General features: G+C 34.7%; 2 protein-coding genes and 1 long non-coding RNA gene across 9 annotated transcripts in view; 1 reads left to right on the top strand and 2 right to left on the bottom strand.

Moving 5' to 3' along the window:
- Nucleotides 1–25020, top strand: part of LOC145729666 (diuretic hormone receptor-like) — a 190365-nt gene that overhangs the window by 158147 nt on the left and 7198 nt on the right. For all 7 annotated transcript variants that reach the window (XR_014178436.1, XR_014178435.1, XR_014178434.1 and 4 more), the window contains 2 exons: nucleotides 4833–5111; nucleotides 20433–20596. Coding sequence is in view for 3 of the 7 variants with exons in the window: in XM_081980522.1 (XP_081836648.1) it covers nucleotides 4833–5111; nucleotides 20433–20596 (443 nt within the window). In the remaining 4 variants the exon portion in view is untranslated. The remainder of the gene's footprint in view (nucleotides 1–4832; nucleotides 5112–20432; nucleotides 20597–25020) is intronic.
- LOC145729673 (uncharacterized) lies at nucleotides 13838–20370 on the bottom strand. Its single transcript, XR_014178444.1, has 3 exons — nucleotides 19743–20370; nucleotides 19264–19688; nucleotides 13838–14728 (listed from the first exon to the last, which is right to left on the bottom strand). It is a non-coding gene; the product is annotated as an uncharacterized LOC145729673 (long non-coding RNA).
- On the bottom strand, nucleotides 21894–23934 carry LOC145729667 (putative cytochrome P450 6a13). Its single transcript, XM_081980524.1, has 7 exons — nucleotides 23634–23934; nucleotides 23401–23582; nucleotides 23056–23347; nucleotides 22823–22996; nucleotides 22459–22769; nucleotides 22314–22406; nucleotides 21894–22256 (listed from the first exon to the last, which is right to left on the bottom strand). The coding sequence occupies exons 1-7, from the start codon at nucleotides 23768–23770 to the stop codon at nucleotides 21922–21924; spliced, it is 1524 nt and encodes a 507-aa protein (XP_081836650.1). The 5' UTR covers nucleotides 23771–23934; the 3' UTR covers nucleotides 21894–21921.

The following is a 25020-nucleotide window of genomic DNA, read 5'->3' as shown; positions in this document are numbered from 1 at the left end:
TGACGCACGGGTAAACTCACTCCGCGAGAACAATACGCTTCTTAATTGTATCATTGATATTATTATGATTTTATTCGAATTCTGCTTAAAACTTTCAAGATTATAGTTTAATTAATTAATTTAGCTCTTTAGCTAGCTATTAATTAATTAAAGTCGCTTGTTTACTTTTGCTTTTGGTTCCTTCTCTTATGCCGCTACGGTGACGTTGTTGACGTAATGGTTGTGTTTATTTATCTGGCCAACCAAGTTACGTATAATAAATATACCGTGTAAGTCGAATAAGTCGATCCTCAAGTGGAACCTCATCTCCGGTGTGCTGCAATGACAGACTGACCGTCACGACAAGAAAGACATTAGACAGCCAAGTGTCACAACCATGAAAGTACAGGGGTGGGCATAAGTCACCTGGCAGCCTTGAAAACAGTTCATGCGTCCGACCCGAACGAACGTTTCTTAAACTTGTGTTTCCGTTTTATAAAATTTCTTGAATTTTTGCAAATTTGCCAGGTGACTTATGCCCACCCCTGTATGCAAAAATTCAAGAAATTTTATAAAACGGAAACGAAAAAAGCGAGAGTGGTGGGTCTGACGCATGAACTGTTTTCAAGGCTGCCAGGTGACTTATGCCCACCCCTGTATAAAGGTGTTATAGATTAGTCGGTCAAAGTTAACTCCCAGTTACGGTTGACGAGCAAAGTCAAAAGTTATCGTAACACCTGACCAAAGGCAACTTAACATACTATGGTTATCACGTCCCAACTGTCAAAAATACTTCCATGAAACTGTAAAGTACATTATGCACAGTTATGACACCTGTCGGATGACCAAAACACTTGACATACTATAGTTATCACGTCCCAATTGTCAAAAACACTTCCATAAAACTGTAAAGTACATGATATCTTTGATCATTCAGGAGATATTAAAATCTTGAGACTTTATAGCTTCACGTCCTGTTTGAGGCAAACTTTTATAGTTATGACAGAAGTCGCTAACACACTTAACATACTGATTAACACGTCAAAACTATCAAAAACACTTCCATAAAACTATAAACTACATTTTTTTGATCATTCAGGAGATATTAAAATCATGACACTTTATAGCTCCACGTCCTGACTGAGGCAAACATTCACAGTTATGACAGCAGTCACATAACCCTAACATACTTGACATACTGATTATCGGGTCGCACCTGACAAAACCAGTTTCATAAAGCTATAAAGTACATACATTATACCTTTGATCATTCATTAGATATTAAAACCATGACACTATACAGTGCGTTTTTTTAACGCGCAACATAGGATTTTACGTGTTAAATGTTTAAGCCCATGTTAGACCATGATATTTTGGAACTGCAGGTCTAAAACTTGACGGGTGGGTCTTTAGTACCCTGAAGCTTAAGTAAGTTTACCAACTTGGTCTAAAAAGTGATTAAAAACTGGCAAAAAATAATTTTTTCTAGAAAAGATTTTATCGTTTCATGCTCCTTGTATGCATTGTTGTTCTTTGTTGTTTTTGGTACTGGCAGGGCAGGTAGCAGGTAGAGTGACAAATTTTGACTGCATCACGACCCGACATCTTTTGAAAGTCAAAAGGGCATTTTATGATTGTTTGGAATACTGTTTGGCTTCAAACGGAGGTCACTTTGAACAATTCACTTATAAAAATACTTATTTTGTTCTTAACTTTCTTGATATAAAGTTAATGATCACCCTGTTTTACTTTCTACGCCAAATTTTACCTGCTACCTGCCGTGCCACTGTCAAAACAACAAGTACCTATCATACATACTGGGAGTATGGAAAGATAAAATCTTTTCGAAATAAGAGGATATTTTGCAAGTTTTTAATCACTTTTTAGGCCGAATTGGTAAACTTACTTAAGCTTCAGGGTACAAAACAGCCACCCGTCAAGATTTATACTTGTAGTTCCAAAATAACATGGTCTGACATGTGCTTAAAAATTTAACACGTGAAATCCTATGTTGCGCGTTAAAAAAAACGCACTGTATAGCTCGACGTCTTGACTGAGGCAAACTGTCACAGTTATGACAGCAGTCACATCACCCCAACGCACTTGACATACTCATTATCATGTCGTAACGGTCAAAAATAGTTCCATGAAGCTATAAAAATATTTTATGCTTTTAAACATTCAGATGTTATTAAAACTTGAAATGGGCATGTGATCAGAAAAACTTTTTGACCTTAAATATGGTCACGTGACTGCAAGGATGCGATTTTAACATTTAGGAGAGTAATGTGACTTTTAAGATTCTACTCGACGCTTGAAATTAGTCACGTGACCTTCAGAAATTTCTTTTAAACGGAGAATTTTAACATTTTTAGTCAATTTCCAGTATATTTAAACATTTTTGAAGGCAAGAAAACGTTTTTAGGCAATTTGTTTAACTTTTTTACAGAACCTTCAGTGTTTTTTTTAACATTTTTAACGAATTCCCAACTTGTTTGAACACTTTCAGACCCTTTCCAGCATTATTTGAACTATTTTAGGGCCTTTCTAACATTATTTTGACATTTGTAAACATTTGTTTTTGAACTCACTGTTTCCTCTCTTTTGGCAACATGTCAAATCAAGTTTGGAAACAATTATAGACAGATTTCAACATTTTTAAACAGTTTCAAATACTCAATTTTATGAAAATGTTTATGAACTTTTTTAGATAATCTTAAATGTCTAAAGTTAAAAATCAATTTTTAACTCTTTTTTCCAACATGAATGAACAATTTCCAACTTAATTTAAATGTTTTTAGTCAATATCTAACATTTCGAACATTTTATTTTCAACTTTGGCAACAATGTCAGATATTTCCCAATATTATTTGTACATTGCTAGATAATTTACGACATGTTTCAACATTATTTAAATATTGTTAAATACTATTGTACAATTTCCAGTTTTTAACAATTTTGTACCATATATTTAACATGTTTTAAACCTTAAGTAGACTCACGTTCCTTTCAAGATTTTATTCGACGCATGAAAATATTCACGTGATCTTTGTAGGTGACTTTGATAACTGAAAACAGTCAAAAAAAGTTTAATAGTCTAAATAGTCTGGAAAGAAAAATAGTAATGGAATCTTGAAGGCCACGTTCAAGATTCCATTCGACGCTTAACGCAAAATAGTCACGTAACCTTCCAAAATTTCTTCCAATCGTAAAAATAGTCGCGTGACCTTCTGAACAACATTTCGATCTTAAATATGGTCACGGGACTGCAAGGTAGTATGATTCAATATACAGGTTTGGAAACTTTTTGGAACAATCCTCGGATAAGAAGAGAGGGAGAACTACTCAATGCTCTAGAGTACTCTAGACAAAGATGGAGAAACTTTGTAATTGACATGTGTCAGTATGCCAAAAAAGGATGTGACCTCATTCGACATTTGGTCACGTGACCACTTCATCAAGAAGTCTGACCGAAAACTTGAGACCAACTGTCTAAAGACGTCACATTAATTTTGGCCCACTGGATTTTCAATGTGAAATGTATTTAGAGAACTACTCATTTTGAGATTAGATTGAACTCTCCTTATCACTGATTTTGACTGGTTTTCCTATGCAATTTACGTTTATCGGCATTGCATTGATGTACAACCCACTAATGATGTAATTCAAAGCGTCCAATCTAAATCCAGGAATTAAAAGTCGGTTCTCTCTGTGCTTTTTCATTAACTTGGCTGCCAGCTCCCACTTACCAACCGCCTCTCTCGGATCGGAATGAAAAGAACAAATTGCTTATTTGCGAGAATTATAAGTTGGTTTTCAAGCTCTATTTTCAAATATGTGAAAAAATATTACTAAAAATCCTTAAGAAGGGAAATTTCATAATGTGTATGCCCTATACAACATTTTGCATAAAAAGCTTTAGAGTAAGAGGTAAGGACCGTTAAAAAAATCGATTTTTAAATATTTTATTCGCGGCATAATCAATGGAAACCAGTTTGCTATCATCAAACATTCTCTCATTGAATTGATTCATTCACTGACTAGGAAAATGAGTTTTGCACTAACAATTACCATTGAAAGCAAATGGAATAATTTCCTAGAAACGCCTGGATAGCACGTATTGACATATCTCGCTTAAAACCTTGTTTAGTATTCCAGATGGATTGCGAAGAGGATGTATTACATAGAATGCGAAATCGACAGTCGATTCATGTTTAAAGGGTAGTAAAACAGTCAATAAGAACAATAAAAGTCATAACTAAAAATCGATACTAATTTCGCTGAGTTTAGAGGAAAAACTTTGATCTTTGATTCCAAGTGAGGACTTTGATCAGTACTTTTATGCATTTTGCATTTTTAGAAACTTTCCTTTCTCTCGGTCAAAAGAATATGCTGATTGCGTTGTTAGAAGTTCGAAAAGTTTCTGAAACCACAAAGCGCGAGGAAAATTTGCATTCGATAGGAAAAAGTCTGTGAAAAATTGTTAAAACTTTTCCTTAATAAAAAAAATCTCAAATTTAAACTTGAGGTTGATAATCGATCATGCTGATAAAAGTTTTTATTGAAAATATATTTAATGTGAAGTAAATTTGCATTTTTTTGCACATTTCTGTCACACTGGTATTAAAAATATAGGTTTTTACGCTTTTTACTTACGTTTTTACTATTAATGTGAAAGTTATGCTTTAAATAAACCGTATTAGAATAAATCACAAATAATATGCAATTCTGTAGCATCTGCATAATAATAAAAGACCAAAAATTATTATTTCGGGAATTTCGTATTTTAATTACAAAGTATTTAATTTATTTGTTGTCTTATTCTATTCTGTCTATTTATGTACATGTTTCAGTTACAATGCGTGTGGTTCAATGCCAGCAACATCGACTACATATTCCAAGTACCAACGATCAGCGTCCTGGTGGTCAACATCGTTTTCATGGTGTCCATAATGATAGTACTAGTCACCAAACTACGGTCAGCCAACACTTTAGAAATTCAGCAATACCGAAAAGCTGTTAAAGCTTTGGCGGTACTTATTCCTTTACTTGGAGTTACCTACGCCATCACCATTTACGCTCCATGGTTATCGATATGGGACATGTTGAGAAGCGCTTTATTATCTGTGCAGGTAAGTGAGATTTTTTTTGCTTGAGAAGTTGTTTGAAGATACATCCACTACTCTCAATTAACTAGAATTTTCTAGAAGGCGTGTGAACAAGATAGCTATATTTTCACTTCTTTAATTAACATTTCCCTCATAATATGCTGTAATGGTAGCTGTTATGGGCACTTAACTGTAAGTAGTTATCGGCGTTAACCAGAACCCCTATACTAACTTGGAAGCTCTTAGTGGAGAATGTTAATTGAGTTTCTGGGGGGTCTTTGAAGTTCGACTAAGTGGGCGAAACAGGTTTTGCCCTTCGATGCTCTAGTTTATTGCATATTTCCATAAACAGATGCGGATGCAGTGGAATGAATAACCGAATAAGTAACTTTCAATTGGAGAAAATTATGGCCAGGCTATAGTTATTGTATCAAAGCAATAAATTTCAGTTTGCGAATGTACTAACAGCTTCGCAAATCAGTTTAAGGCGATTCGAATTGTAAAGACGACAAGGGTGTGTGAAATCAGCAAAAAAAACTAAGAATTAAATAACTATTAACACTTACAGAATGAACTAAAACGCTTTACGATAATCTTGCGTAAAATGCAACTACTCGTCTAAAAATTCCGGACTCGCCTCGTCCGTAAACATCTAGACTTGTACTTTAATAACCCATTTCCCGGACTTGTTACGTAAATTACTATTGAACTACTCTATGTTTGCTCAGGTCTATTAAACCATCTTCTGTCACCGAAGTCATATCTTAGTTTTGATTGGTCAAGTTATTAATGATCTGCAGTCAGCCTCAGATAACATTTTTACAACAGTTATTAAATTACTAATATTGGATAATGGTTTCATAATTAATTATGGTATAATGTATGGAATTAATTAAGTCCCACCTTCTAGTGCACATCAGAAGAGTCGTAACAGTACCAAAACTATTGAAGTACCTTGTATTGATAATATTAATTTAATAGATAAAATTCAGTTAATAGTCCAGGAAACAAATGCTCAAAAAAATAGGGAAATTTGGAACACAGTTTTTGACTTCATAACTTTATTTGGAATAGTTAGAAGGTTAGAACATATCAAAAGTCCCGGAGCCGGAAGCCGGAAGGAAGGGGAAGTTTTAAAGTCTCATTTTTCGTTTTTTTGTTTGGATCTCGAAAACTATGTGTTTACCGACATGACTACTCAATACAAAATAAAAGCTGATTAAATTTGCTACAAGTTTGACTTAAAGTTTTTCGAAATATTTTATAGTTTTTGAGATATTCGGTCTTGAAAGTCTGCAAATTTTGTTTCACACGTTTACTCTTCTTGACCCGATAACGCTTCCACGACGTAAGTCTCATTTTTCTGCTTATATCTCGAAAACTATGCATCCTAAACTATAACCTTTTGAAAATGAAGGAAAGTTCGAAGTGCAATGAACCATATCAGTCAGTATTTTCGAAATCTGGGGGTTACGGCACCGAAATTTGCTGTGTAGCCGATAATCTTACCTTGAAATCCAGAGACGTACTGTATTTTTTCCATAAACAAACTTTACTTCACGGAAATTGTGGCCATTAGCATCAAAATAAAAAGAATGTCAGTTAAAATTCAATGAAACTCAATTTCAGTCAGTTTTTTTCGAAATTTAGGGGTTACGGCACTGAAATTTGTTGTCTAAGCAGTAAATTAACCTTCAAATCTAGAGATCTGGTGTATTTTTTCTATTAACAAACCTTACTATACCGAAACAGTGATCATTACCATCAAAAATAAAAGAATGTCAAATGCAGTGAAACACAATTTTAGTCAGTATTTTTGAAATCTGGAGGTTACGGTTGTTTCAGAGCTTTTCCATAAACAACCTTTACTTCACTTAAACTATGATAAAGACCATAAAAAATTAAAGAATGTCAGTTAAAATGCTATAAAACAAAATCTGTCAGTATTTTCGAAATCTACGGGTTTCGACCATGAAATTTGTTGTGTAAGCAGTAAATTAACCTTAAAATCCAGAGACGCATTGCACCTTTTTCATAAACCTTCTTTACTTCACCCAAATTGTGATAAATAGTATCAAAAATTAAAGAATGTCAGGTAAAAGGCAATAAAACAGAATTTCAGTCAGTATTTTCGAAATCTGGGGATTACAGCCGTGAAATAAGTTGTGTATACAGTAAATTAACACTTTTTCATAAATAACACCGTAAGAGTACAACAAAACAATCATTATCGCACCAGTGGCTGTAGAATCTATCATTACGTAACGCGTAAGTTGGAGTTAGAAATTGACTAATTTCCGTGTAGATCGTAAAGTATTGTTACGGTTTGGGCCTACTATGCTCGATACTTCCGAACGAGCACTCGATTCGGGATGAAATCGATGCGCCGCAATATCTGGCCTGGCGCGTGTTAAAGTAGGCCACCGTTAGATAGCGACACACCTAGAAGCATCTTCGATGTTCGACGCAAATCGCGAAGCGTTTTGTCTAGAACGTGGTTTACCGAATATAAAAGAAGCGGTCTCGACGGCGGGAGTAGTGAATTTCGGAACACGAAGTTTAAATAGTGGAATTAGTAGTAGTGTTTTTAGTAGCTGAATTAATTGTACGGTGTTTTGAAGTGTAAATAAATTTATTAATTGTTGAGTTAAATTGACTTTGTGAAAACCCACGGGAAAACCGTAACAGTACTGTACAGGGTGATTGATTGAATTTTGACCACCCCCTTAACTTCCATAATTTTGATTTTAGCAAAAAACGTTAAATACAAAACTAGTAGATATTTAGGTCTACTTTATTTTTAGATAAACAGTTATTATACAGGGTGTCCCAAATTTGAGTAACGAACCAAACTTATGTTTTTTTTTTAAGGCAATGACCGACTTCTTAATCGATATTTGAATTCTACGTCAAATTCTAGGCCTAATTGATGTAAAATGTCTGTATCGATATTCAACTGTTTCCGCAGCAGCGTCCTTGATTGGTTGAATTTTGACCACCCTCTTAACTTCTTTAATTTTGATTTTAGCAAAAAACCTTAAATACAAAACTAGTAGATATTTAGGTCTACTTTACTCTTAGATAAAGAGTTATTATACAGGGTGTCCCAAATTAAAGTAGCAAACCAAACATGTTTTTTTTTAATACAATGACCAACTTTTTAATCTATATTTTAATTCTACGTCAGATTCTAGGCCTAATTGATGTAAAATGTCTGTATCGATATTCAAATGTTTTCGCAGCAGAGTCCTTGATTGACTGAATTTTAACCACCCCCTTAACTCCCGTATTTTTGATTTTAGTAAAAAAACTAGTTGTAGCAACAGTTTGAGTCTACTTTTACTCTTATATAAACAGTTATTATACAGGCTGCCCCAAATTTGTCATTGCCTTAAAAAAAAAACATAAGTTTGGTTCGTTACTCAAATTTGGGACACCCTGTATAATAACTGTTTATCTAAGAATAAAGTAGACCTATATATCTTCTAGTTTTGTATTTAACGTTTTTTGCTAAAATCAAAATTAAAGAAGTTAAGGGGGTGGTCAAAATTCAACCAATCAAGGACGCTGCTGCGAAAACAATTGAATATCGATACAAACATTTTACATCAATTAGGCCTAGAATTTGACGTAGAATTTAAATATCGGATAAAAAGTTGGTCATCGTATTTAAAAAAACATAAGTTTGGTTTATTACTCAAATTTGGGACACCCTGTATAATAACTGTTTATCTAAAAATAAAGTAGACCTAAATATCTACTGGTTTTGTATTTAACGTTTTTTGCTAAAATCAAAATTAAGAAAGTTAAGGGGGTGGTCAAAATTCAATCAATCACCCTGTACAGGGTGCTGCATTTTCGATGGTTTTACGGGGTACAGAGAAAACGGTAATAGATAGAAAAAAAGTAGCATACGTGTTCCGATCTCATTTTCTGAGCTGAGATGACTAGCGAGGAGTGGGCTGCGCAAACTTCTTTTGTTTCAAAGATACGGGGGGTTTTTGAAAATTGGTCATTTTGGAACCTCCTCTGTATTTCATTTGCTATTAAAGTTATCAAAAAAGGAAAAACGGTTTCCGGTAGAAGTTTTGACGTAGAATCCAATGGCGTAGTCAGTTTTTTTCTATCACGTTTAGTTTCTGACATATGACACTAAGTTATATTTTTTTAAATGGAACACTCTATATATTTTTAGTTCATTTAATTCTGTTTATTTTTACCTTTTCAACGGTGTATTACAACAAATAAGTTTGTAGACGTTAATCCTGTTATTTTAAAAAAAGGACCTTTGCTAAGCTAAAAAAGGCCAATATCTAAAATACCAAACAAAATCGGAAATCATATAAGCTAACACATCAGAAAATTAAATATTTTTAATAAATCTTATTAAAAATCTAAGTTACAAACAGTTCTACCGTCACTTTAATAAGAAAAGTGGCCATTTCTATTTTCTTCTATTTTTAAGGTAGAAGTTAAAAAAACTGTTTATAAACGACATGTAACATGTTAATATGAATATAGCCAAATTTGGTTTCGACTTTTATTTTTATACATATTATTTAGCACTTTTTTATTAAGGAAACGCTTTTTTTCTAATTACGAAGATTAACGTTTAGAAACTTATATGTTTTAATACACCGTTGAAATAGTAAAAATCAACAGAATTAATGAACTAAAAATATATAGGATGTTCCATTTAAAAAAATTTAACTTACTGTCATATGTCAGAAACTAAACGTAATAGAAAAAAACTGACTACGCCATTGGATTCTACGTCAAAACTTCTACCGGAAACCGTTTTTCCTTTTTTGATAACTTTAATAGCAAATGAAATACAGAGGAGGTTCCAAAATGACCATTTTTCAAAAACCCCCCGTATCTTTGAAACAAAAGAAGTTTGCGCAGCCCACTCTTTGCCAGTCATCTCAGCTCAAAAAAAGAGATCAGAACACGTATACTACTTTTTTTCTATCTATTACCGTTTTCTCTGTACCCCGTAAAACCATCGAAAATGCAGCACCCTGTACATTACTCGTGTGATATGGCAAATTAATGGACACGTGTGATCACCGCAACTCTGGCAATTTTTCCCACTCGTGACTATAAAAATGCTCATACCACACTAGTAATGTAAATAACTATTACCTCACTCAAACTGTAACAAATACCATAAAAAATGTCAGTTAAAATGCAATAAAACACAATTTCAGTGAGTATTTTTTAAATCTGGGGCTTACGGCCCTGAAATTTGCTATGTGGTCAGTAAATTGACCATAAAATCTGGGGACGTATAAAAAATTTTTCCATGAACAACTCTTACTTAACTCACACTGTAATAATTTCTTGGTGAAAAGCTTTCATTATACAGAATTTAGAATTATTTAGAAAAAAATAATACATATTGGCCTCATAGAAGGACGTAGGATATGGTAAGTTTAGAATATGCCTGGTTCTGAAGAATTAACTACAAAAACAGGAGATTTGCAAAAAGTTTTGTCTAGAATAGGTATACGTACCTGATTTTCCGAATCACCTCTCTGAAATGGAGAATTTTTTTGAGCTGTGAAAATCATAAATTGTCACAAACCTAGCAATTGGTGTAGAATCTTGGAACAAAACCATATTGTCTAAATTTGGAAATTCTGTAATTTGTGACTAATAAAAGAAACAGAAAGAAGTAGTAGTCCATATTCTTTCAGTGGAGTCGCAAGAGTACGAAAGGAAGGAAATGACAAACAGTCTTCTCCACAATACTTTATTATGATTCGGTATAACATGGGTCTCTCTGTCTCTCCCCTTGTAAAAAGACAGTAGTCACATTGATCGACTGATTTGAGGTATGTTTTCTCGTTTTTTTAACATTTAACTTCTGGTACACCAAGTAAAGTAGGTTATTCTTGTAGCTCCTGAAGATGGTCATTTATGTGACCGAAACTTGTTGAGCAGACCTCACCATCTAAGGTCATAATAAACTATTGTGGAGAATACTGTTTGTCATTTCCTTCCTTTCGTAATAAAAGAAACGTTTATAATATCTACTTACTGCATTAACTAGAATGCTATTAAGACAATAGATCGTACATAATAGAGCACTTTTTCATTTATATGCATGAGAAGGAAGTTTTAAAAAGTTTTTAAATTAGCATAACTTAACATCACATCCATTCTTGACGAGATATTGAGTCCTCAGAGAAACCCACTTGTTTGCAGGAAAAGACATTTCAAAGGAATTTCTGCTATTAATACGAATTTTTCGTTTTAGCTCAGCAGGAAGTATAAATATATAATGCTGACCATTTAATACGTAATTTGTTCGTGCAGTATCAACAAATGCGTAAAACTTATCACTTATTGGTACCTTTTCGCGTACCAAACGTAAAAAAATAACGTGACAAGAACTCTCCTCTTTAATTAAACGGGCATGCATATTCAGGGCATGCAAACCGGCACCGCGGACGGGATTTTATCTTCAACGCTAGAGAAGAATGCATATTACACATGGCGTTAATAGCGTTAGTTTCAAACTCGAAATCTTTTTATTCGTCCTGTGTAGAAACCGTGAAAATTTCCTGTCGAATGACAAGAAGTCATTTTGTGCTTTTCTTGTCACCCTCTCACTAGCTCTAGGGTACAATCAATGATTAGCCTCATGATGCTCAAATGCTTTACATAACCTGCTCACACTGCTATGAGACATAAACACTGCTATGGGACATAAGTTAGCTACACTCAAACCTGTCTTCCATGCACTAAGGTACATCCTCTGCACTCACCCTAGACCTTAGGTATAGTGTGCCTCTCAACTTGACGCACCTCATAGGCATCCCTGCCCATGTGAGCCTACTTTACAGAACTACCCTCCAGCTGATCTGCGAGTTCAATGTGCATCCTCTGCACAAAACACCGCGCTCCGCATCTACAGAGTACCACCCTGATGTATGAGATGTTTACTGGGCCATTGTCAAAACCGAACTCCCAGTACCAGAATTTCTCCGAGACGAAGTCTCTTCGGACATCTGTTTACTATCAACTCAATAAACAATGGCTATCTCAATCATGACGCTTTCAAGGGAAATACACCATAAATACCCAAATAGCAACACGACGTTCATAGTACATACAGTACGTACTTTATTGCATGTTGTACGTACATTGTTGGTACATTTCTAGTAAATAAAACGTACTTCTTTGATCCCGAGTTCCAACATTTTGTAAGTGGTACGTACGTACATTGTATGCAGTAAGCCTAAAAGTATGTATTACTGGCTGACATGGGCTTTATTTCAAAATTGGTCTGTTTTACAGTTTAAGGAAATATAAATTATACACCAACAAAAGCATATTACAGATGTGCAAAAATATTTTAGGTAAGTAACGACAGCATAAATTTAACTTTAGAACCTTATCAATAAGTTAAAAGTACCACTCAAGTATAAAGCTTCTTAAGCCGGTCTTGGTCAGGTTCGATAAACGATTTGTTACGTCTGGGTACCTAATTAATAAAGGAATTTTTTATTGTAGAATTGGGGGAGAAGTGTTCTAAAGACATAAGCAAGTCAAGTAAGTTGTCTAATTTAAAACTAAAAAGTCCACTGTAATGTCAAGAGATTTTTTATATTTTCAGGACTTATTTAATTGACAATTGCTTCTTGAAAAAGTTGTAATATAAAGGTCAAAAGTTACACACAAAACAACGTTTACTTAAAGGCATTTCTCCCACAAGATTATAAACCGTTGTAAATGTATTTATAGAGTGTACCATTACTCGTATTTTTATAAATGTAATGTGCACTAGATTATTACTTGTATATTAAGTAAGTAGTGCTGTAAGAAGCATTTTAAGCACGAAATTGAAATAGTCCATGATTTGGATTGAAATTATATACAGCTTCCAAATTCTTTAAGGGGAAGGCACTATTTGACCTTTAAGAACTTATCTAACAGGACTGTAATTTTTCTGACTCTTTTTAAATTGATGTATTGAATCACCTTGTAACTGTCAAAATAACCGAATTACAGGTTGTTAAAGTGTCAAATTCGGCCCAATCTGTCTTTTTCTTTAAGTAGTACAATTATTTGACATTTCTACTATAGACACTACATAGGGTGATCAAATAAGGATTTTAAGACGTTTAAATTGATATATTGAATCACCGTGTAACTGTCAAAATAACCGAATTACATGTTGTTAAAGTGGCAACTGTCAAATTCAGTGTATTCTATCTTTTTCTTTAAATAACACAATTATTTGACATTTTTACTATAGAGAGAGAGAAGGTGATCAAAAGAAGATTTTAGGCTATAAATTGATATATTGAATCACCCTGTAACTGACAAAATAACTGTGTTACAGGCTGTCAACTGTCAAATTTAGCCCAATCTGTACTTTTCTTTAAATAACTCAACTATTCGACATTTTTATTATAGACACTATCTAGGGTGATCAAATAAGGATATTAGTTAGTCAAAGTATCATGCAACTGGTTTTTATTAAATATCTCGAAAACGGTAAATATACAAACATTTTGCAAGAGAGCCAAATCGTTCAAAATTAAACGTATAATCTAATATCGGTATGAAAAAGGGTCACGTGATCTTGGTATAGTCTATATGAAGTCAGTTGGGACAGGTCAAAATACGGGGTTCGATCAACACACCACATAAAGCATAGGAAAAAACGAGCAAATTGGTATGTGATTGTCCCCCGTAGAAATTTGCAGCGAGTCAACGTGGACTTGATGTGTGAGTGTCACCAATAATTCTGAGTATATGTATAACCACCGTAAAGCTGTTTGATTGGTTGCACCACAGTTTCTATTGGCCAGCATTTTAAAATCTATTTTTAGTTTTTTCAGATGCTTGTTAGACCCTCGATTAGCTTCCGTACTTGTGGAAAAGGCAGTGCAGTCCGGTATTTAGAGTTTTCATTCGTATCATATTAAAATATAAATAATATTGTTCAGTGTGTGTTTACATATTTAATACAGTTCTTAGGGGTTTAAGTTACATTGTTTATTAACAATGATACCTTTTTCTTACTTGTTTTATTGATCAGTTCATGCAAAAAGCGCCTTAAGAAATTTTTATAACGCCGCCCATGTTTAACAAAGACGCCGACGATTATTCCACCAGAATTGTTTTTTGAGTAGTTTCAACTGACTTCGTATATACTATACCGTCGAAACTGTTCGCAAATAATACGACGGTTTCCACGAAAATATAGGAAAAAATTCTGAAACCCTCTTAGTAGTCTAAAATAATTTGCACTACTAAGTTCTTCTTTCACGAGGTATAAATTATTGATATACAGTGTTGTACAAATTGGCGATGCATTTATTGGGATCTCGAAAACGGTAATAGCCACTTTAAACACTCTTTAACAAAGCCAAAGTGAGTTTTGAAACTAAGACATTATTAAGGCACTTTTTTATGTAGAACACGATGACGTAATTAGAAAAAATCTATCGTCATTGGTTTCCGAGATATGGATGATAGCTTTGTAAGCCATCTTGAAGGCGGCTATAAGAATTTTCAAAGTTATCATCCATATCTCGGAAACCAATGGCGATAGATTTTTTCTAATTACGTCATCGTGTTCTACGTAAAAAAGTGCCTTAATAATGTCTTAGTTTCAAAACTCTCTTTGGCTTTGTTAAAGAGTGTTTAAAGTGGCTATTACCGTTTTCGAGATCCCAATAAATGCATCGCCAATTTGTACAACACTGTATATCAATAATTTATACCTCGTGAAAGAAGAACTTAGTAGTGCAAATTATTTTAGACTACTAAGAGGGTTTCAGAATTTTTTCCTATATTTTCGTGGAAACCGTCGTATTATTTGCGAACAGTTTCGACGGTATAGTATATACGAAGTCAGTTGAAACTACTCAAAAAACAATTCTGGTGGAATAATCGTCGGCGTCTTTGTTAAACATGGGCGGCGTTATAAAAATTTCTTAAGGCGCTTTTTGCATGAACTGATCAATAAAACAAGTAAGAAAAAGGTATCATTGTTAATAAACAATGTAACTTAAACCCCTAAGAACTGTATTAAATATGTAAACACACACTGAACAATATTATTTATATTTTAATATGATACGAATGAAAACTCTAAATACCGGACTGCACTGCCTTTTCCACAAGTACGGAAGCTAATCGAGGGTCTAACAAGCATCTGAAAAAACTAAAAATAGATTTTAAAATGCTGGCCAATAGAAACTGTGGTGCAACCAATCAAACAGCTTTACGGTGGTTATACATATACTCAGAATTATTGGTGACACTCACACATCAAGTCCACGTTGACTCGCTGCAAATTTCTACGGGGGACAATCACATACCAATTTGCTCGTTTTTTCCTATGCTTTATGTGGTGTGTTGATCGAACCCCGTATTTTGACCTGTCCCAACTGACTTCATATAGACTATACCAAGATCACGTGACCCTTTTTCATACCGATATTAGATTATACGTTTAATTTTGAACGATTTGGCTCTCTTGCAAAATGTTTGTATATTTACCGTTTTCGAGATATTTAATAAAAACCAGTTGCATGATACTTTGACTAACTAATATCCTTATTTGATCACCCTAGATAGTGTCTATAATAAAAATGTCGAATAGTTGAGTTATTTAAAGAAAAGTACAGATTGGGCTAAATTTGACAGTTGACAGCCTGTAACACAGGTATTTTGTCAGTTACAGGGTGATTCAATATATCAATTTATAGCCTAAAATCTTCTTTTGATCACCTTCTCTCTCTCTATAGTAAAAATGTCAAATAATTGTGTTATTTAAAGAAAAAGATAGAATACACTGAATTTGACAGTTGCCACTTTAACAACATGTAATTCGGTTATTTTGACAGTTACACGGTGATTCAATATATCAATTTAAACGTCTTAAAATCCTTATTTGATCACCCTATGTAGTGTCTATAGTAGAAATGTCAAATAATTGTACTACTTAAAGAAAAAGACAGATTGGGCCGAATTTGACACTTTAACAACCTGTAATTCGGTTATTTTGACAGTTACAAGGTGATTCAATACATCAATTTAAAAAGAGTCAGAAAAATTACAGTCCTGTTAGATAAGTTCTTAAAGGTCAAATAGTGCCTTCCCCTTAAAGAATTTGGAAGCTGTATATAATTTCAATCCAAATCATGGACTATTTCAATTTCGTGCTTAAAATGCTTCTTACAGCACTACTTACTTAATATACAAGTAATAATCTAGTGCACATTACATTTATAAAAATACGAGTAATGGTACACTCTATAAATACATTTACAACGGTTTATAATCTTGTGGGAGAAATGCCTTTAAGTAAACGTTGTTTTGTGTGTAACTTTTGACCTTTATATTACAACTTTTTCAAGAAGCAATTGTCAATTAAATAAGTCCTGAAAATATAAAAAATCTCTTGACATTACAGTGGACTTTTTAGTTTTAAATTAGACAACTTACTTGACTTGCTTATGTCTTTAGAACACTTCTCCCCCAATTCTACAATAAAAAATTCCTTTATTAATTAGGTACCCAGACGTAACAAATCGTTTATCGAACCTGACCAAGACCGGCTTAAGAAGCTTTATACTTGAGTGGTACTTTTAACTTATTGATAAGGTTCTAAAGTTAAATTTATGCTGTCGTTACTTACCTAAAATATTTTGCACATCTGTAATATGCTTTTGTTGGTGTATAATTTATATTTCCTTAAACTGTAAAACAGACCAATTTTGAAATAAAGCCCATGTCAGCTAGTAATACATACTTTTAGGCTTACTGCATACAATGTACGTACGTACCACTTACAAAATGTTGGAACTCGGGATCAAAGAAGTACGTTTTATTTACTAGAAATGTACCAACAATGTACGTACAACATGCAATAAAGTACGTACTGTATGTACTATGAACGTCGTGTTGCTATTTGGGTATTTATGGTGTATTTCCCTTGAAAGCGTCATGATTGAGATAGCCATTGTTTATTGAGTTGATAGTAAACAGATGTCCGAAGAGACTTCGTCTCGGAGAAATTCTGGTACTGGGAGTTCGGTTTTGACAATGGCCCAGTAAACATCTCATACATCAGGGTGGTACTCTGTAGATGCGGAGCGCGGTGTTTTGTGCAGAGGATGCACATTGAACTCGCAGATCAGCTGGAGGGTAGTTCTGTAAAGTAGGCTCACATGGGCAGGGATGCCTATGAGGTGCGTCAAGTTGAGAGGCACACTATACCTAAGGTCTAGGGTGAGTGCAGAGGATGTACCTTAGTGCATGGAAGACAGGTTTGAGTGTAGCTAACTTATGTCCCATAGCAGTGTTTATGTCCCATAGCAGTGTGAGCAGGTTATGTAAAGCATTTGAGCATCATGAGGCTAATCATTGATTGTACCCTAGAGCTAGTGAGAGGGTGACAAGAAAAGCACAAAATGACTTCTTGTCATTCGACAGGAAATTTTCACGGTTTCTACACAGGACGAATAAAAAGATTTCGAGTTTGAAACTAACGCTATTAACGCCATGTGTAATATGCATTCTTCTCTAGCGTTGAAGATAAAATCCCGTCCGCGGTGCCGGTTTGCATGCCCTGAATATGCATGCCCGTTTAATTAAAGAGGAGAGTTCTTGTCACGTTATTTTTTTACGTTTGGTACGCGAAAAGGTACCAATAAGTGATAAGTTTTACGCATTTGTTGATACTGCACGAACAAATTACGTATTAAATGGTCAGCATTATATATTTATACTTCCTGCTGAGCTAAAACGAAAAATTCGTATTAATAGCAGAAATTCCTTTGAAATGTCTTTTCCTGCAAACAAGTGGGTTTCTCTGAGGACTCAATATCTCGTCAAGAATGGATGTGATGTTAAGTTATGCTAATTTAAAAACTTTTTAAAACTTCCTTCTCATGCATATAAATGAAAAAGTGCTCTATTATGTACGATCTATTGTCTTAATAGCATTCTAGTTAATGCAGTAAGTAGATATTATAAACGTTTCTTTTATTACGAAAGGAAGGAAATGACAAACAGTATTCTCCACAATAGTTTATTATGACCTTAGATGGTGAGGTCTGCTCAACAAGTTTCGGTCACATAAATGACCATCTTCAGGAGCTACAAGAATAACCTACTTTACTTGGTGTACCAGAAGTTAAATGTTAAAAAAACGAGAAAACATACCTCAAATCAGTCGATCAATGTGACTACTGTCTTTTTACAAGGGGAGAGACAGAGAGACCCATGTTATACCGAATCATAATAAAGTATTGTGGAGAAGACTGTTTGTCATTTCCTTCCTTTCGTACTCTTGCGACTCCACTGAAAGAATATGGACTACTACTTCTTTCTGTTTCTTTTATTAGTCACAAATTACAGAATTTCCAAATTTAGACAATATGGTTTTGTTCCAAGATTCTACACCAATTGCTAGGTTTGTGACAATTTATGATTTTCACAGCTCAAAAAAATTCTCCATTTCAGAGAGGTGATTCGGAAAATCAGGTACGTATACCTATTCTAGACAAAACTTTTTGCAAATCTCCTGTTTTTGTAGTTAATTCTTCAGAACCAGGCATATTCTAAACTTACCATATCCTACGTCCTTCTATGAGGCCAATATGTATTATTTTTTTCTAAATAATTCTAAATTCTGTATAATGAAAGCTTTTCACCAAGAAATTATTACAGTGTGAGTTAAGTAAGAGTTGTTCATGGAAAAATTTTTTATACGTCCCCAGATTTTATGGTCAATTTACTGACCACATAGCAAATTTCAGGGCCGTAAGCCCCAGATTTAAAAAATACTCACTGAAATTGTGTTTTATTGCATTTTAACTGACATTTTTTATGGTATTTGTTACAGTTTGAGTGAGGTAATAGTTATTTACATTACTAGTGTGGTATGAGCATTTTTATAGTCACGAGTGGGAAAAATTGCCAGAGTTGCGGTGATCACACGTGTCCATTAATTTGCCATATCACACGAGTAATGTACAGGGTGATTGATTGAATTTTGACCACCCCCTTAACTTTCTTAATTTTGATTTTAGCAAAAAACGTTAAATACAAAACCAGTAGATATTTAGGTCTACTTTATTTTTAGATAAACAGTTATTATACAGGGTGTCCCAAATTTGAGTAATAAAACAAAAGTTAACAAAACTCTCTTTGGCTTTGTTAACGAGTGTTTAAAATGCAGCCTCTGACGTTTTCCCAATTTTCCGGAAAACGGAGAAAGATAATTTAATTTGAAAACCGGAAATAAGTTTCACATAAAATTCTCTAAAACTTTCCCCATTTAACCGACTCTGTAGCTCTTACCGTTTTCGAGATCTCAATACATGCATCAGCCATTTAGACCACACTGTATTGAGTCACCCTGTAACAATCAAAATAACCAAGTTACAGGTTGTTAAAGTGGCAACTGTCAAATTCAGTGTATTCTGCCTTTTTCTTTAAATAACACAATTATTTGATCCAAAAATGGGACAAAACTGGTTTTTATCCATGCAGTAGGTATCCATAAAGTGGACAAAATCTTTCACCATCTCGACACAAAATAGTTTGATTTTCTGGGTTCTGTATATCCTGTAAAAATAAATAATACAATGTGAATAAAGACAATAGTAATAAAATCCGTACTTTTCTTTGTAGATTTTCTGCAATAGCTACAACATGGCCCACAAACCCTGGCTGCTGATACAAGTACCGTATTTTCAGGACAACTGGTCACATTAGTACATTGGACACTAGTACAATCCAGTTTGTATAAACAATTTTATTGAACATACCTGGAAAAACAACAGAAATTGCACTTATAACAATAATTTTAAGGGGCATGTTTACTCGATCAGTTTTAAACTTGGTTTGAAATAAACATTGTGTTGTACGTGATGTTTTAACATATTATTACGATTTTCCCGTGGGTTTACACAAAGTAAATTTAACTCAACAATTAATAAATTTATTTACACTTCAAAACACTCCGTACAATAATTAATTCAGCTACTAAAAACACTACTACAATTCCACAATTATTCCACTATTAAAATTTTACCGCGTTCCCAAATTCACTACTCCACTGTCTGAAACCGCTTCTTTTATATTATAAACGCTTCGCGATTCACGTCGAACATTGAAGATGCTTCTCGGTGTGTCGTTTCCTAACTGTGGCCTACTTTAGCACACGCCCGGCCAGATATTGCGGCGCATTGATTCCATCCCGAATCGAGTGCTCGTTCAGAAGTATCGAGCATAGTAGGCCCAAACCGTAACAATATGATTAAGATTAAAGTGTTTCTATGCTTATCGTTGGTTTTTTTTTGTTTACAGGGTTTTATGGTGGCTTTATTCTACTGTTTCCTGAACATGGAAGTTCAAAACACCTTAAAACACCACTTTGAAACGTGGAAAACAAAAAAGTCGTTAGGGAACAACCAACTAAGGTCGAGCAGCAGAAAAGACGGCTCCCCAAAGTCTAGAACTGAAAGTTTAAGGTAAGTTTCAGGCTTAGTTAGGTATAATATTTGAGAAGTTAGTAAGGGTAGGTGTTCAGACATGCTTTTTGAAGAAAAATGCTGATTTCAAGTCATTATAACATTGTTCATTAGATAGTATAGTAGTAACAGTTCATTCGCAAACGCAATAATATGAAGATCTAAACAAAACAGTTTATGAGAAGAAAAATGCTCGTATATACAGGGTTTTTCAAATTCGACCCTCATCATTGGAATCTCGGAAAATATAAGAGATACGAGAAAGTTTAAATTGGGGCTAAGTTTGCTCAATTTAAATCTGAATCAGATGCCGTTTTAAAAATTTCTCAAGTCAACCGGTGCATATACAGTGTGTCCCGCATTTTATGAAAACCCCTGATATCTCTATAATGGTAATTGTATGTCACAAAAATTTAGTATTTGGTATAGTAAACACCATGGGGGTAAAAGGGATTGATTTTTCGTAAAAAACAGATTAGGGTCAATTTTTCTTAACTTTTTCTACCAGATTTAGAATCAGCATCCTAAAAAACCCCTTTGTCCATATTTTAAATCCTTATAACCTAACTGTAATAAATAACCTAAATTGTAATTTAGCTATAACAAATCAAAATAAATTGGGCCTGTCCCACAATTTTTTTTTAATTCATAACTACAAAGACGGACTGAAAATATTACACCCGTATTTTTTTGTTTTCAAAAATATTAAGTCTAAATAGAAAAAAAGGCCTTAAAGTTTAAAGAGGACTAAAAAAAAAGTGTTCTCAAGTGACAACCAGTTCATACAAAACACACTACCTTCAACGTTGTCATATTTCCATCCATTTACAAAGTGTGGTAAAAGCTACTGGGCAAGAATTTGTCTAGCACCTTGTATAAAGCACTCTAACACTCACCTGAGTGGCTGGAAAATGAATTTAGCAACATTTCCTCCCTGGAAGGATCTGAAGGAAGGCACAATACTACACCAAAGTTTCAGTGTATCTACATTTTGGTAGACCGGTCGAATTATCACCAAACACTCGCTGGACATTTTAAATCTGTTTAAACACTAACGGACGCGATTTGTATAACAAAAAGAAAGGGTTTTGTCCGAAAAAGAACAATAACGCGCGTCCTTTTAGATATGGCGGCCAAAAACAAACAACTGTCACTGTCACAGTAGTGTGCGTGACAGTATACTGGCTGAGTATATGGCGCTCTCTGTCTTTTGTGTGTAATAAAGAGAGACGCATCTTGACCCCAGTCAGATTGAAGTTAAAATAGGGATGGGCAGACGCAGCGACTAATAAGTGTATTTCATTTGACCGTCACATCGATATAATTTATTTCTTATAATTCAATTTCTGAATTTTCAAATTAATATCGCTACTAGAGTGTAACAAAATCATGCTGGGTTTAAAGGTAAGTTTTTCGAGTGTGTCGAATGTAGGTGAGTAGTGGGCGCGACTTAATAGAGCCACCAGGCCTGTCTTGACCTGCATCATGGCGAATCGAGCCCCAATACAAATGCGAGGGCCTTCACCAAAAGGAAAATGCGCAAATTCCGGTCTTTTAGCGATCGCCTCCTTGTTGAATCGTTCTGGGTCGAACTTTTCTGGATCTGGAAAGTACTCGGCATCCATTTGGATTCCTCTGATTGGAATCTGCACTGAAGTTCCTAATGTAAACAGTATCTCGTTAATTAAAAATGTTTATGGTTTTTGAGAGGTGGTACCTCGTTCCAGAATAACGTCACTGTTTGGGATTGTGTATGTTTTGGTGCATACCCTTGGCAGTGCCGGAACAACTGGGTACTTCCGTAAAGTTTCTAAAATGTCTACTTTTTACTGTCTCATCACTAAAATTAACGTAAATCTAACCGTAAATAACTTTTTCCATATACTCCAACTGTTTCAAACCATCGTAGGTCATGGTTCCGTTGTGATTTGCCATAACGTCAAATATCTCCTGTCTGACTTTTTCTTGTATGTCTGGTTGCTTAGCCAGCTCAAACATGGCAAAGCCCAAGGTGGCTGCCGAAGTGTCGAAACCCCCGATGAATATAATGAAACATTGAGCCAATATTTCGTCGTCTGTCAATAAGCCTTTTTTGCTCGTTTCGCTCAAATTGCCATCATCGGTGATTACACCGCGATTGCCTAGCTGCAGCAGTAAATGCATGAAATCCTTCCTGATGGTTGATGTTAGTTTTTTAATGTGGGTTAATATGGTTGTAACGCAAACCTGTAGATGTGGTTTTGCTGTCTGTAGGTGATGATGTCGAACACCAGCTTCCTGAAGAAGTCCTCTACGTCCGGGCAGCTCCGGAAACCGGTGTAGCCTAAAAGTTTCCTAGGGAAGTTGTGCTCCAGGAACTGATTTAACGGCATCGGTCGATTGATTTTTTTACATTGTTGCCTGATTTCAGCAAAGTTATTATTATTACACACGTGACTTTCGTTAGCAGGTTAATTCACCTAAAAGTACAGTTCGGGTCTCGCAGAGAGTCACATTCAACGCCAAAAGCGCAGGACCCAATCACGTCGGTGGTATACCGACCGCAGATATCGGTGACGTTGATCACCGCCTCCTGGTGACCGTTCACCACCTCCCGGAGCATCTCAGCTTTTTCGTAGACGGTTTCAAACATCGTCTTCATGCGGCTGGAGGTAAACGTGGGGCTCAGTTTGTTTCGGAGCGTTTTCCACGCCTCCCCTTCCATACGGAACAAATTCATGGTCAGTGGGTCTTTTTCGTGATGGTAGGCTCCTGATGATGGTTAATAAGTTAAAACTTCGCCTAAAACTAGTTTTACAGCTTACCTCGATCAGTAAAGTAGGCGAAATCTTTCACCATAATTTGTTTAATTAATTTCAAATCTAAAAGGACTACTACAGGGTTGAAAGCCCAGTAAACCCCACCAAATTTAACACCTTTAGACTTAAATATGTTGTAAAAGTCCTTGAAAGTTTCTCCTAGTGAGGCTTTGCCTGTCAATACGTCACTACAAAGGGTGTGTACACAAAAATTGCAGGGGGAGAAGGGGTAAACTTACCGTAAATCCCCGTAGAAAAACTCGGGTTCAAGTTGCACCACCCCCCTCCGAGTCCAGTAAGAATAGTGCCATTTTAAATAACCATAAACCAAGAAAGGTAGCACAACAAGGAGGACTAAAATGGTAGTTAAAGCCATGTTTACACCAGCAAAGTTTCAACCAAAATGATACTGGGGAAGGTCATCAAATGTTGATTATAAATAAGTTGATTTAGGTCGTCAAATTTTATGCAGAGTGAGTACAAAATTCCATTTTTGGCACTACTGACCTGTAGTCATCTTTATTAAGTTCCAAATTGCAAACACACCAGATTTTGTTTATAATCTTAAATATAACACTGATAAGAGCAAGTGAAAAACATGTTTTTTTTCAAAAAATTAATTGGTATAGTTGACAAAACAACAGGGTCGTACTCCAGGAAAACGTGTAGAAGCTTATACAGTGCGTTTTTTTTAACGCGCAACATAGGATTTTACGTGTTAAATTTTTAAGCCCCTGTTAGACCATGTTATTTTGGAACTACAGGTCTAAAACTTGACGGGTGTGTCTTTAGTACCCTGAAGCTTAAGTAAGTTAACCAATTTGGTCTAAAAAGTAATTAAAAACTGGCAAAAAATCATTTTTTTCCAAAAGATTTTATCGTTTCATACTCCCTGTATGCATTGTTGTTTTTGATACTGGCAGGGCGGGTAGCAGGTAGAGTGACATATTTGGACTGCATCAAGACCTGACATCTTTTGAACGTCAAAAGGGCATTTTATGATTGTTTAGAATACTGTTTGGCTTCAAACGGAGGTCACTTTGAACAATTCACTTATAAAAATACTTCTTTTGTTCTTAACTTTCTTGATACAAAGTTAATGATCAACTTGTTTTACTTTCTACGCCAAATTTTACCTGCTACCTGCCGTGCCAGTATCAAAAACAACAAGCACCTATCATACATACAGGGAGTATAGAAAGATAAAATCTTTTCGAAAAAAGATGATTTTTTGCAAGTTTTTAATCACTTTTTAGGCCGAATTGGTAAACTTACTTAAGCTTCAGGGTACGAAACAGCCACCCGTCAAGTTTTATACTTGTAGTTCCAAAACAACATGGTCTGACACGGGCTTAAAAATTTAACACGTGAAATCCTATGTTGCGCGTTAAAAAAAACGCACTGTATTAGGTCTGTACGCAGAAATAATCTCTTAACTAATAAATCAGAGAAAAATGTCAATGTCACGTCAGCTTAGACAGTCACAATGACGTAATTTGACTTAACCATCATTTGACTGTCAAATTACGTCATTATCACATTTGTTCAAAGCAACCACCAAATAGGAGTTTATAAAAAAATTTCTATTTGCCAATCAATCAGAGATATATTCATAAAAACACTTGA

The sequence above is a fragment of the Ips typographus genome, linkage group LG5 (genome assembly GCF_016097725.1).
Source record: "Ips typographus isolate SLU linkage group LG5, UJ_Ityp_2.0, whole genome shotgun sequence".
In the NCBI taxonomy this organism is placed as follows: Eukaryota; Metazoa; Arthropoda; class Insecta; order Coleoptera; family Curculionidae; genus Ips; species Ips typographus.
Note: the sequence above shows the minus strand (reverse complement) of the source record. Positions and strands in the feature narration are given on the sequence as shown.